The sequence below is a fragment of the Gambusia affinis genome, linkage group LG02 (assembly GCF_019740435.1).
Source record: "Gambusia affinis linkage group LG02, SWU_Gaff_1.0, whole genome shotgun sequence".
Classification (NCBI taxonomy): Eukaryota; Metazoa; Chordata; class Actinopteri; order Cyprinodontiformes; family Poeciliidae; genus Gambusia; species Gambusia affinis.
In genome coordinates, this window is record NC_057869.1 from 25,430,012 (window position 1) to 25,445,170 (window position 15,159).

Here is a 15,159-nt window from a genome sequence, read left to right on the forward strand (position 1 = left end):
TCTTATTGTTGAAAAGTTTTTACTGTGACAGTTTTTACTAATCTTCCACGTCAGAGCACTCCTCCCCCACTCAGGTCCTCCAGCAATTAGCAAACACCTGGAGGAACGGTTGCCTGTGTTGCTTACACAGTTGCCCTCTCTGGATGCTTCCTCAGCTGACCTGCTGGTTGCTACTCTTCTCTTGTCTTTGCTTCTCCCTTCGTGAACGCTGGGATTCTCTCTGTAAGCTATCGATTGCAGTTCTCTTCCCTCTCTGCCGCCTCTTCCTGCTCCAGTGATTGTTGAATCCAGCCAGAGCTCGGCCGCAGTCTGCATCCCAGGGGGACTATTGTAAAAACTAAAATCACGACTGTTTAAACTGGTGGGTCAATGGTTCACAGAGAAGACATACAAATAGATTTGAGGTTTTTATTTTTAGTAATAGGCCTAAATAGACAGCCCCTCTAGGACTTTCTAATTGCGACCCCCCCGCCCCACAAAAAAATAAAAATAAAAATACAGAAAAACAATCAAAATCATTGTTTTCTGGTGTAACTTTGGCAATATTTGCGATTTGCAAGTGGAAGAAACACTGCCACCTGCAGGTGGGAGTTAGCAGTTGATAGAGCCCAATGTTTTTGACCATTTTTGTGGAAAATTTGCAAGAAAATTGTGGGGATCTTGATGCCCTGAATAGAAATAGAACAATAAATGCTTATGATTGCAGTTTGCAATCATTCACTGAGTGCTCGGTTTCCCTGCCTCCGAACCCTTAATGTTGCTGTGTTTATTTATTTGTAAATGTTACAGTTTTATTGATATGGATCCTACGCAGCCTGGAATTTCAAATAAGTATTTTTCAGGCTTGGACACATATGGAAAAATATTTCAAGAGATTATTCCTTGCAGTATTGTGAAAGTCTTAAAAATAGGTTCAAAATACGAAGTTATTTTTAACCTATTTTTTATTTTATTTTAAAATGTAGCTACAAGACAGACCAGTCACAAAAATTCACAATTTGGTTTGAAAAGTATTAGGAGGGGCGTGCTGTGGTGGCGTAAGGGACAGCGCAACCCGCATTTGGAGGCCTTGAGTCCTTGACGATTCCCGGACATTTGCTGCATGTCTTCCCCCGTCTTCTTCCCCGTTTCCTGTCAGCCTACTGTCATATAAGGGACACTAGAGCCCACAAAAAGACCCCCTGGTGGGGAAAAATAAAATACAAACCGAAAAGTATTAGGAAATCCATATTAAAAGAAGAAAACGCAGACTTTATTTGGACTTGTAAATATCTGTGATTATGATGCTTTTAATCTTACGCTTGTAGAGCATAAAATCAGCTCTCCAAGTCCAATCTTTGCTGGTTTGTAGATACATGCCACCAGTAGACGCCAATAAACTGATGAAAGAAAATGAAAACATATGTCAGGATGATGAAACAGCCTGAGCAGTTGTCACACTACAAACTGCATAGACTTCCAGCTCACAGTCTCAATAAAACTTGCCTGCGTTGTAGTCATTCCAGATGGCAGATTGTGCATAGGTTCGTGAGGGATGGCAGCAAAATAAAATATGAAGACATCTGCTCCAGGACATTTATTTTTAATCGCTCTGTGCTACACTATACGGACGACTGGAAAATCCCACCTTATTCTTTCCAGACTGTATTTACTGCTGCTGGAACCTCCCGTAAAAATTATTGTTGATGAAGACGTGGACGGAGCTCAGATTAACTTGGTTTTCACCCACTTGAGGCTGCTTTTAGGGTATTTTATTTATTTATGGATGTTGTGACGGTGCAGAAGAAATGAGGGCAGAATGTGGAGTCAAACTCCGGTCAGTAGAGGAGCGTTGCTCTCCTGGGAATGCACGAGTTTCTTTGAAGTAAAGCGACAGAGGATTGTACCTCATCTATACGTGCAGCTAGCGTGATAAAAATGTGTTGTGGCTCATGGGAGACCTACTTTATATTTGACGAGTAGAGATCCCTGAATCTAAGTGAAAAAGCTTTTGCTTATGTCTGACTTTGGTCCCACTTTCTGGTTTCAGCGACAGTCGTGTGGAAGTGACGGGAGGCGGCAGCCTCCAGATTTCCAACATTACGGAGGAAGATGGCGGCGTGTACACCTGCGTGGCTGAAAACTCCAACACCACCATCGAAGCCCAGGCCCAGCTCACAGTTCAAGGTAATCTAATCAGCCAGCATCACTGGTTTCTACAAAGTTTGGATTCTGATCCACAAACCAACAGTGGCAGAACCATTGGACCCAGACATTTGCTGATTAATGCTAATAAATCAGCTAGACAACACCATTAGCGCATACAGAAGCAAGTAAAGTTTCATTTGTATAGCACCTCTCACAAATAAAATTTGATTAATGTAAAGGATTTTTCTGAAAGTTGGGATGTGAACCATCATGAAACAACACCAGTAAATCCAAAGTCCAAACAAAAGAAGCCTCTACAGCCATAAAACTATTGGTAATTACTCTCGTCACAATAGTTCATACTTTATACCAAAGTATGCAATGAGGAATTATTTTGATTTTTGGAAATTATCTGAAGATCTTTAACATGGTGTTTAGTGGCCCACTGGTTTGTATTGTCCGCTCTCTGTTGTATTATTAAAAGCAATGAAGAGTGGTTTAAACATAAGACTGCTTCAATGTCAATAAAGATATCAAATATCTAAAACCGGACATTTTTAACACTGTCTGTGCTGTTTCTGCCTCAAAATCTAAAATATATCATTTTCTTTACATCTGCCCCTTTTAGGCATAGGAAAAAAATGGTTAACATGGTTAATTAGTTGCTATGGCGATTCCCACCTTTCGCAGATGAAAGGCCGACGAGCAAACCTACATTTTAGGCCTCAAACAAAGTTGCTTTATGCACTTACAAGACAAAATTATTGAACCACGAGAGTGGTTAGGCTATATGTGAGAATTCTTTTATATGAGTCTGCAGTGTTTTATCTGGCAGATCTGTGAGGTTTTGCTGTCAATACTCAGGAGAACATTGAGTACAGACATAATGGAAGCTGGCTGTATGATACCAGCACTTTTGGGCTATTTTATAGAATACTGTAATTTCTACAGCAATGTCTGAATGAAGCTAGACATACATTCCCTATATTTTGAAGGAAAACTGTGAACATGAAAATTGGTTTGATTCCAAATCTTTCAGAAAATGTCAAAGCATGAAAAATCTGAATATTCTGTGGTAAAACCCTAGATCTGTCCAAACAAAATAGCGCCGTTAACACAAATGAGTTGAACGTAAAATCCTTTTAGCCTAACAGCACGTATGCCTTCTTACACAAATGCATTGTGAGTACTGTGCAAAAAACATGCTTTATCATTATTAGTTTTCAAAAAGTATATAGTTTGCATTTGACTGTGCAAGCTCTAACACTTACGGTCAGTGTCTTGTTGAAGCACCCATTACCTTTTCAGCATAAGCCATCATTACCTCTGAACGTCTTTCAGTGTATTCACAATGATTGGTATGCAATAAAATTTCCTGACTCTGTGCTTTGAGCTCAGTGTTTGCAAGTCATCCAGCAAACTTGTACGGACACCAAAGAACAGTCTGGCTTTCGTCAGTCAGTAAAATACAGGACAGTGACTCTCTAGGCAGATCGGTGTGTTCTTCGGCGAACTGTGACCTCTTTAGGCCGTGTTGGAACCTCCTAAAGCTGTCTTCTAATCGCCACACTACAAAACACGTAGCTGTAGATCATCTGTGATCGGCCTGGAACTGATCACTGGCTCACTCTTATCCATTTTGAATATCCTTTCAAATGGTGGGTTTCCATTTCTTTATATTTGTATTCCTCTCTAGTCTATGTTTTGACTAAAAAGGAGTCTAAAATTGTCGGGAACCATCCATTTTACTCTGGTTCTTAAAAAGAAATCCACTCTAAAGACAGTAAATGTTCAGACTATTAGGTTTGTTGGGTTTCTATTGCTCTGCTGCAGCTTCTGGTGGTTCATCAGGGTCCTTGAATCGAACCGCTGGCTCTTAAAAGCAAAATCTGAATTGAGAAAAGTATCGAAATGCCAATTTATTCAGGTAAACTCCAACTTTCGGTGCCTGTTTAAGCTTCAGTTGGTGTTTCTCTGTGAACTTACGGCCCAGCTACTAGTTCTCCAAGTAGCTTTTGGCCGAAATCCTGTTAGAGATTGATGGAAAATGTTTTGTGATTTTCAAAACCGGAAATATTTTTTGAGTGTGTGGGTTTCAATCCAATCTTTGGAAAAAATCACAAACCAAAATGCATGAAGAGGAACAGCAAATGCATGAAGAGGAACAGCAAATTTCGGCGCATTTGCACCAACTCCGGTAATTATACATGTAATCAGTCCCTCAGGATTTAAAAATCATCCTGTCGTGGCTGAAAATCACCTGATATCCCAAAGTATTAGTAGCTTTATTGTTTGGGCTACGTTAGAAACAAAGTGACAGTGCCACTTGAACAAATGTGTAAATTGGAATTGGGTGAGAGGCAGCAGCAAAGTCAAGTTGCATTAGCCGCTGAGGAGAGTGCGGCAGAAAAAAGCAGAGTCTCTGCAGGAATCGCTGAACTCTCAGATCATCCCTCCATCAGCGAAAACAATCTCATTTCGTCTTATTATGTTTGGGAATGAGGTTATTAAAAGCCCTCTGGACTCGTATTTCAGACATAAAACAAAGCCAGAGAGAGTTTAGTTGGAAAGGAAATGAAACAAGCAAGATGTATTTCTCGCATGCGAGCCACTCCGAGGCAGAGCAGACAATTGTCAAGGCAGAAACAAGCAAATCAAACAGAGCCCAAATAGTCACGCAGTAATTGTCATTAAAAGACACTTGTGGACTTGGATGGGTTTCCCGACAGCTCCAAGTCGACGGGATTTTGGCTCAAAAGAGTTGAGGCAAGGGGGGGAAAAACTCCCCGGGGCTCTTTACTGCACTTCACACGCACATCCATCGTGCCACGTCTTCCAAACCTCTCTGCCCAAATCCCTTCATCCATTCCTCACCCCTTGCCCTTCCTTCATCACTTCCCGCCACTTGCTGTGATTAAAGGAGGCCGAAATGGAAAATTGGATCTGGTCACAGGAGGACACTTCACTTCATTCATTTCCAACTCTTCGAGCCCTCCTACCGAATTCCCTCTTAAATCCTCCACACGTCCTGCCCGACCTCCCTGACACACTCGAGGATGGATCAGCGCTCCTGGAATACGGTTGAAGGACAGCCGTCGCTGTACTAGAGCGACATTTTGATTAGCGTCCATGTTGTACACTCAGCGCTTAAATGCTTTTGTGTCAATCGCATTCAAGAAGAAGCCAAATTGTGGCATTGATTTTCTCTCTTGACAAGCAAAAGGGAGCCTAGAAAGATCTCTTCGTAAGTAGTTATTCCTGTACAAGACAATCACATCAATGTGATTTTAATCCATACTATCAACAAACTATTTCTCCTTTGATTGACTTCCATTAAAACCCTTCCAGGGTGGGGGTTTTTTTTCGTTTTTTTTTTTTTTCTGGAGTAACGAGAAGAAATTGTATGTTTACCCGCAAGAGGCTTTTCATAAACACCGGACTGTTAGTAGTGGAAAAGATGCAGGAAGCCAGCTGCTCGAGCACTGTTGGGTTTTTGCCTGGGGATACCTGGAGGATCTGTAGTACAGCTGGTGCATAAATTTAGAGGTAGAAATATACAGATATTAATGTAAACACAAAACACACAAATGTACCTTTGCCGGCATCTTTCAGTTGTTTCATTTACAAACAGCGCCTCACAAAACTATCCATATCCTTTGAGCGTTTCCACATTGCGTCACATTACAAACGCAGTGTTTCATTGACATTTTTATGTGGTTGCTCCGTTGTTACAATCCCACAAAGGAGTTATTGTAAGGTAGAAGTAGAAGAATATGTGATAGTTTGAAAAATAAGTGAACAAAACAACTGGAATTGGGGCTCAAAGATCAGCCGGTCGATTGATAAACCTCCATTTTATTAGTTTTAGCTGATTGACCAATATATCTGAAATCAGTCTAATCCACCGATCTAATCTGCCTTTACAAAAATTTGTTTTTAAAATATGAAAAAAAGACTAAAAAAACGTTTTTTAAAATTTTGGTCAGTTTTGGTGGTCTGGATTGCAATGCTGTATGTTTTTCATTTATATTTGAGAGCACTGCCTCATGTAAGGCTAAACAGGCTTGAATTGTTTAACATTTATCGTTCAGTGGTTTTCAATAAAATAAGATTGAAACGTCAAAGGTGTATTGTGACCTTATAACACCATTAAAAAAACAAACGGTATAGACCAAAGTTGAAGTTTTTTAATGATCAATGATCGGGGTTGGCTTGGAAAGTCAATCGTGAATGCCGAATACACGCATATGTATTCAGCCCCCTTGCTGTGATTCTGGGTCAAATATGAGCCCGATTGTCTGACATAGGTAGATAAGGACACAACAGCAAATCTACAGCAATAAATCAGAATAATTCAAAAGGAATGGGCCAATGAAAATCCAGAAGTTGTTGGAAGAACCATAAGAAAGCAACCTGAAAGCAACCAGATCAGATTCACTCACAGTCACTCTGGCTGAAGCGATCCAATCTCAGGAGGATCCAGCTGAATTTAAACCAATAACATCTCTGTTTGACTCCCCATGAATCACACATCTAGCTGCAGAGCAACAATATGCTTCAGACTTGTATTAGGTCCCTGGGTATTCCTCAAATAAGCAATACTTATTAAAACCACATTGTGCCTTATCGTTCTAATAATTACAATCGCAATGTCAGTGTGTTTAAGAGGATTTGGCTCATTGTTTTTGTTCAGCTAATAAAAATCCTGTAATTATCCCGCAGCAGACAGGAGGCTTTAGAAGATGGTGACGCTCTAAATGAGTGTTAACAGCAACACTCAGGCCACTCGAGTCATATCTCAGGGCCCCATGTGTGGTGTTGACACACATGCATGTGTTTCTGTGATAACTGTCTGTGGAAGTAGGTGTGCGTGTGTGTGTGTGTGTGTGCGTGTGTGTGTGTGTGTTATGTGGTGGATGACTTTGCTTTGACATCTCACCCACTATTAGAGATGGGAAGAGAATAAATGAGGCCAGAGGAGGCAGCAGATTTTGATTATGGCCGTGCGTGACCTGGGCACCACCCAGACCTGGGCTCCCTGTGTTTGTGTGTGTGTCGGCGTGTGTATGGGTGTGTGTGTTCTATACAAAAATAGTCTATGACCTGTTTGTTAGCAGTTTTATGGGGCTCCGAGTCAGTGGTCCGCATCTATCATGCCCTGCTGCTATCAGGTCATCAACTTAATTGTTCTTTCCATGTGCTGGGCTGCCATGCAGGAAATCCCTGCACCCCCATAAAAGCCTTTCATTTGGGCTGTGGTCTCTGGATGAACAGCCATGGTCATTACAAGTGTTTATGGTTTGTTTTTGGTTTTGTTTTTTTGGGGGGGTTTTTATAAATGAAGAAAGGCAGCAGAAGTCTAAACATTTTGGAGAAAAACTGGCAGAAATAAAAGCATTTGCACCCTTACAGATTTCTTAATTTTTTGGGTCGGACTTAATTAAGTCAGATAATACAACGACATTTAATGTCAGACAAAAATGTTTTAAAATGACATTGGGTTTTGTTTGAGTACAGACAGTCCACAACATCTAATTCTGATTTATCCAGACTGAAGGAGGAGGATCTTAGCGCTGTCAATCACCCTCTCCCCTTGCTCTCTGCTACACTTCAGCTTCTCCCCATCAGCAGAGCCTGACAATAACTAGCGATACCACCGATGTGTAAAGCTGGCCTTATTGTCTTGCGTTAGCTTCATATATCCACCCAGCTCAGGTTGTTTCCTGTAAAAGGTTTGTTTGGAAAGTTGCAATTTGACAATAATCTGGTGGAAATTTCGCCTCACAGTTCCTCCACACTTCCACCCCCCCTCGATTCCAACGTGCTGCTGTCATGGAGCAGTTTAATTTTGGCTGAAATAAGCTTTCCATCCTGCTATTTAAAGAGATTTAATCTGATCAATCTGGCGCACACACACACAAACACACACACACACACATTTTCCCTTTCCCGCTGGGAGCGTGTTTATCTCAGCCAGGTGTTTTGTCTGATTCCCAGTCTGCTTGCTTTCCGCCGTCGCCGCAGCAACTGTTGTTTAGTTCTGATACGGACACATTTACATGATGATACTGTGAACATGCAACTTTTTTCTTTTTTATTATTATTATCTGGCTTATTGTAATGAATCTTAATTGTTGTTTCTCTGGCACGTTTGTGTTGGTGTGTCTCATCATGTCATCCCTGCTGCTGTCTGCATGCTAATCCAGCTCAGCACTTCTTGTCTGCTGTGTCAGTGAGGGAGAGAATCACCCTTTAAAAGCCACACTGATAGATGAGTGCTCAGATTTTGTTTTTTTTTACTACTTTGGGGAATGCTTTTATTTTTTTGTTGTTGTTGTTGTTGGGTTTTTTTTTTATTTGGTTGAATTAATTGAATGTTTTTCTTCAAACATGAGTGTGTATCTGCAGCAGTACAGTAGCTTCCAAAAGTATTGACCAGTCTTGATCTCCACTGTAACCAACTCCAATACATATTATTGGGATTTCATGCTTTATTGTCAGATAGGAAGAAAACAATTCATGGTTTTATGTGGATAATCTGAGAAAAGTGGCATGCATATTTAATCTGTCTCCTTAGTCAATACTTTATAGAGCCATGATTTGCTGACATTATAACTGCTAATATTTTTGTATTTTAACCTGTTTTGCACTAAAAACGAATTTACTTTCACCTCTCTGTCTGTCAGATTGGATGGAAAACTTCCATTTTCAAATCCTGCCTAATGCAGACAATTAAGTCTAAACTTTGATTAGGTCATCCTAACCCATAAACGTCCTTTGATCTGTAGCTGAAAGGTTGGAGTTGTTGTACTTCCTGGAAGTTTAAGCTTTTTTCTAGCTACTAATAGTTTTTCTATTTCCGTGTATTTAGCTCACGCCCCTGTACTGTCTTTTCACAATCTGCTGAAAGCAGAAGTACTTTTTAATTGAAATGCAGAATGTGGCCAGTTTTATTCAGTTAATCGACTGTCAGAATAATCGATCGATTTCTAAAATAAATGTTTGTTGCAGCTCTTAGCTGACGCACGACTTCACACAGCGACGCTGCAGACACTCAAGACGTTCTCCTCCCTGCAGCGGCTCACCTTACCTGACAATTTAAAGACGAGAAACTAAAAGTTAAGAAAAAGTTTGCACCAGATTACCAGAGATTCAAACGAACTCTGGCATGCTTTACAAAGCACGATCAGATAAGTTTTTCTTTTTCCTCCCCTACTTTCCTACTTTCAGCGCAGTCCCCACTGAAATGTCCGACGAGGATGTTTTTGAAGTGCTGTCGTCTGAAAGCGCGTCAAACACCGGCCTCGACGTGCCTTATCTCGGCAAGTCCCCGGCAAACGTCGTGCATCTGCTTTCACTCAGCTCTTGTAATTTCCGAAGCATCGGGAGTCCATGAAGGCATCCAGGACACACTGGAGTGCCTCTCTCTGCCTCTGGCATCATCTGCTCATTGAGCAGGAATGCAAACATAAAGAATTGTGTTTGAGGCTTTACTGCCCAGAGTGCTTGTTTTCACTGGGATGGCACAAAAAAAAAAACAAGGAGAACTTGTAAAGCTGGATTCAAAATCACACACACACACACACAGAAAGGCTCATGTAATAACTGAGCTACCCAGATCTTTGGGAAAGTATGGCCGCCAGAGAAGATTTTTCTTGTTATTTTCAGATTCAGCTCAATAAACATCATCTTTCATCAGCTTCTGACTCCGATAGTTTTATTACCAGCCAATTAAAAGCGCAGCCGGACCTTCTCTCCGCCTCTCGTTCGGCTCGCTTCTTAAATACCAGTGAAGCTTTAAGTGAAATAATCTGCTCAGAAATCCCTTTAGTGGAATCCTGCAGGGTTTTGTTTTAACAAGCTCACAGTCAGACACACGCCGTGACCTTTTAGTGGTCCTCTCTCAGTAGTTCGCTGGAGTCAGTCTGCATTAAAGCTTCTTTTACTAAGCTACGGGCTCGGGAGATAATACCAGCCCTGAAGTGCTGCTCTTCCAATCCTTTCAGCCGCTCTCCCTCCTCCACATTCATATTGATGTTTTCTTTCTATTCTTTCTTACGCCGGAGTTTCTTTTGTGGTCGTTTCATTCTGCCTCTGTCAAGATTTTTCTTTCATTAGACGGGGATTATTTGTGTCCCAAAACAAGTTTGCTCATTTGGAGAGATTCGTGCTCCTGGTGTCTGGCCTCTGGTGAAGAAGAGACGAACTCTGCCCGTAGGAAGCGTTCTGCGTCAGACTGCATCACGATTACTGGAAACGTTGAATTGAAACAGCGAGTCACGGCTGCGGACAGATCAAAGACATTTCTGAGTTTGATGAGCGGAGGCAACCGTCATCTGATCAAATATGTCCCTGACATAAACATTTTACCCTTTTTTAATGCCGTGCAAAAGTACGTACACCTTTTGAACTTTTTTTTTTTAGATAATTTCACAATTACACTTGATGTATTTTATACAGTTTTATGCAATAGGCCTTTATGAAGTTCTGTCTATTTGAAAAGGCATCATTTAAAAATAATTTTTAAAAACCCTGCTGTCTGGTCATATAGTTGTAGTCAAGTTAGGGTTATTTGTAGCGTTTTTCAACAACAAGTAATTTCAAAGTGCTTCAGATGTTAAAAATAACACAATAATCAATTATAAAACTAGTGGCAAACATTAATCATCTTAGAATAATAATCATCATCAAATATATTAATTATGTTCCAGTTGTTATCAATCAAAGACAACTCTAAACAAGTGGGGGTTTAGCCTTCATCTAAAAGGACTCAGTGTTTCGTCATCCTTGCAGTTTTCTTGAATTCGTTCCAGTTTAGTGGAGCATAAAGACTGAATGCTGATTTAGTAGGCTAGAGAGCTCTGGGAGGTTGATACAATGGTGAACAGAGCTCTAATTTAACTTGATGCAAAGCCGTCCAGGGATTTGTAAGCTAACAAAAGTGTTTTAAAGTCCATTTTGTGAACTACAGGGAGCCAGTGGAATGATTTTAGAAGATGTGCCCAACTTCCTGGTTTTAGTCAGAACGCGAACAGCTGCGTTCTGGATCAGCTGCATTTGTCTAACTTTTTTTTTTTTTTTTAGGCAGACCTGTGAAGACCCTGTTGCAATACTCAATACAACTTCAAATAAAAGTACAAATGAGTTTCTCTCAATCTTGCTGAGACATTCATCTTTTACTCCTGGAATTGTTCTTAAGGTGATAGAAGACCAACTTTGTAATTGTGTTTATGTGTTAGTGAAAGTTCAGGCCTGCGTTCATCACTACACTCACATTTTGGGCCTAATCGCTACACTGCGAACAAGAACTGTTGCCTAGTTCTTAGTACATTTGACCTGAGACAAAACAAGCATCTTTTCAGTAAGAAGTAGGAGCTTGTTTCTTGAATATCTATTTTAAAAGTACTACATCTATTGGCGGATTTTTGTCACCTCTAACGTGAGGAAAAGTGTCTCGTTTTCTAGATTTTTGAACTTGTTTTCAGTACTGGTATTTTTCGCAGTGTCGTTTCTTATTCCAGTAACCGAAGCTGTAGCAAAACATTTCTGTCACTCACTGCTTTATGTTAGTTTGTAGCAAAAACAAACAATAAAATCCACATGAAATACAGGGAAGTTTCTTGTTGTAGCAAGAGACAGTGTGAAAAAGTTCACAGGTGCGAGCCCATCTGATATGTACTGTAATTTCTGTGATAGGTACAAGAAATAGAAAAGCAAATGACTATTTAAAGACAGTTATTATACAGGTTGTTGCACTTAGAGGCACACGGACCGACACACATTCCCCCGTATGTTTGCTGCAACAAGCCCCTCCCTCCTCCCCTCATTACTCCCAGCCATGCAAAAAGCCTATATCAGTATATTTAGGCGTTCCTCCTCATTGCTCAGTCCAATAGGTTCCAAATGTCTGAACTCCATTTAGAGAAAATGGTGCATGGCTGCTTGGTTGGAGAGAGGGAGGCGATGGCTGAAGATGGAGAGATAGAGAGGGAGTTATGGGAAGCTTAAGGGTTGGGTGGGTAGTAGAGAGAGCGTTGAGTCTGAGTAGATAAAGGGAGCCTGTGAGTAGCAGTTGGCATCAAAACTTGGGGATTCAGAACCAGAACATGTACAGTATCAGCCCAGACAAACTCTGAAACAAAGATGTAGACTGGGACAGAATGGATGTACAGGAACATATGGTTAGACGCCTCAGCAGTTGATTTAACACCCCCAACACGCAACATCATCGGCAAAAAGGGGGAAACGGAAAGAAAGAGGAAAAAAAACAGGTGTCCATATTGAAAGCTGCCCACAAACACAAACACTGACTCACCGCTGCTTTCAGAGCCGTGTTCCCGACACACCAAAGGAAATCAGCGATTCTCCGCTGCACACCTACTTAAAGCAAATATCCAGAGGACGCCACACTGTGAAACACATTATTCACGCCTCAAACACACACTCCGCGGGGCCTCGCACGGAACGGAGGCGCACAGCAGGGTGACGGTTGTCACGGCGGTCTGACGCGTCGCAGTCCTCATTACCGTCCCCGTGTCAGTCTTCAGAATTCATCACAGCGGCTCTCGGAGCCATCCAGACGCTTATTAGTTACAGAGACGGAGGAAACTTTCTGCTTTCTGCTGCTGGGAGCCTCATGAAAAATGCAGCGTACTGTACGGAAAGGTCGGAGGTTAAGTCGTATGTTTATGGAAAAGGAGAATTCAGTATCGCCCTGGGATAACCTGCCTACCGGATTGCGTTATCGACGTCACGTGTTCATGTGGAGGATTCCCCAGATACCATTTGTCCATCTGGAGCAGCTATTAATTTTTATTAGGACGAGGAAGCCGTGGTCCGGAAATTGAGAAAGAAAGATTAATTGTCACACAAATAATTGTGATTAACGACGCCGTGGTTTCTCCAGTTCAATCTGATCCCGCCCATACTTTATTATTAGCAGCATTATCACCTTCTATTTCAAAGATATCCCAACAAAATGCTACCTATTGTTGTTTTTCTTAATTGAGGAGTTTGTCTTTGCAAAAAAAGAGTTTGTATGATTTCGATTTATGTGCCCGATAGAAAGGACTGCAGATACACAACTGGAATCAAACTGTAAATGTGACGTTTATCAATCAGTAAACCAATCAATCAAGTTTATCTGTATAGAGCTACAACTAAATTAGGGAAGAATTAACATGCGTCGATTTAGTTTCAAACAAACTAAACATTGATGAAGGCTTTTACATGTTGAGGAGGTGCAGCCAGCCTTTTGGTGCAGACATGCTCTGTGTTAATGTGTGTGCTTTGTCACTGCTCAAAGAGTTGTTGGAAAGTCTTTAAAAGTAGCTGGATTCGTGTTCATGTACTCCTCAAGCGGATCAGGAAGTGAATCATACACCAACCTATTTGGATCCCTTCAAGAAAAAAACCCCCAAAACAGACAACTAGACAGCCTCAGCATAAATAAAACAGGTAAAAGATTAAACAATAACTAAAATAAATAAAAGACCCGACTCAACTGAAAATGTTTTTATTGCCTTTTACCGTGAATCGGAACCGTTTAAATAAGCCGAACTAGACTGAGTTGAACCCCACACCTCCTTCCCTCGCTGACCTTTTCTGCTGTTTAACGTGTGAACCAGAAAGAACGTCTTGCAGTCGTTTATTGTTCAGCTTCTATTAAGTTGCCTCGCTCCCTCCGGTGTTGCTCCATGTGCTGCAAGTGGAGCAGGGAAATGCGCTCCAGATGTGCAGAGAGTGCATCTCCAGCTCGGAGAGAAACAAGCCTGTCTTTTTAAACTGAAGCATTTGTTCCTGCTTCAAAACCGTCTCAAGTGGATGAGGAATTGTTGTGTCCGCTAACGCACGTGCGTCGGAGTAAATTAGCCATCGCTGCATCAAGCGGGGAGGGGAGATGAAGACTTGACCTCATAACCCGCTGCAACATTGTATTAAGCCGGACAAAAAAAAAAGGACCTCGTCCTCCCATCGCCGCTAATAACCAATCATCTTGTGTGGATTAACGCAAAATAGATGCTAATAACTCTCTATCAGAGAGGCCCAGGAGGATGATGGGAAAGCGTTAGACGGCGCAACTTGGCAACAGAAACACTCGTTTAAATTGTGGTCGGCGAGGTCGCGGCTTATCACGAAATGCGCAGAGGCGGTAAAATGCTCACGCGCGCGCACACACACACACACACACACACACGAGCATGGCCGCGTTTCTTCCCCCACAACACGTACAGTCCAATTACAGCGAGAGGACGAGGCCCGGACCCCGCGCTCCCTCTGACCTTGTTCCAGGACAGATTGATGAGGCACCGCATCGCCCCAGCAGATCAAATATCTCCTTTCTGGCCCTCATTACCAGGTCTTGGAGAGATCTGCAAGTGCCTCGATCAGACAGCAGATCATGCTGTTCTGGTAGCCGAGCGGCAGTTATTTTTCATCCGTTTCCGCATAAATAAAAGCAGAGGTCACCGAACCTTTCATCCATGTGCCAAAGCAGACACAGCTGACCCGACGAAGCAGGAAATAATTAGATATCTTTTTTTTTTTTTTTCCTTTAACTTGTCTTGTTTGCTTTTGTTTTGATCATGTAATTAAAGAGGGAGGGGGGAAGCGTGGGGATCATTTGATGTGGGGCGTTTCGGTGCAGACACCGCAGGAATTGATTTGGGTTTCCCTGGTCTGCGTGGAGAAAATGGAGGTTGGAAGTTTACGACGAAAGGATGATGAGCCGTGTTTGTCCTCTGCTTATTTTTGTAATTTCTTTTATAAATAAAAAACACGTACCCCGTTTTCTCTTCTGGACTCCGCAGTTCCTCCCCAGTTTGTCAAACGGCCCACCAACATCTACGCCCACGAGTCCATGGACATCGTCTTCGAGTGCGAAGTTTCGGGCTCGCCCGCTCCCACCGTCAAGTGGGTCAAGAACGGAGACGCCGTCATCCCCAGCGACTACTTCAAGATAATTGTGAGTTCACTTTGTGCTTGATCAGTACCTACCTGTAAGTATTTGCTTGCAGATTTATTCCGTTTTTG

General features: G+C 41.8%; 1 protein-coding gene across 14 annotated transcripts in view; it reads left to right on the top strand.

Annotated features, from left to right (window-relative positions):
- Window positions 1–15,159, top strand: part of neo1a (neogenin 1a) — a 255,108-nt gene that overhangs the window by 126,562 nt on the left and 113,387 nt on the right. For all 14 annotated transcript variants that reach the window (XM_044133485.1, XM_044133494.1, XM_044133502.1 and 11 more), the window contains exons 5-6: window positions 2,030–2,166; window positions 14,937–15,091. In XM_044133485.1, the coding sequence (XP_043989420.1) occupies window positions 2,030–2,166; window positions 14,937–15,091 (292 nt within the window). The remainder of the gene's footprint in view (window positions 1–2,029; window positions 2,167–14,936; window positions 15,092–15,159) is intronic.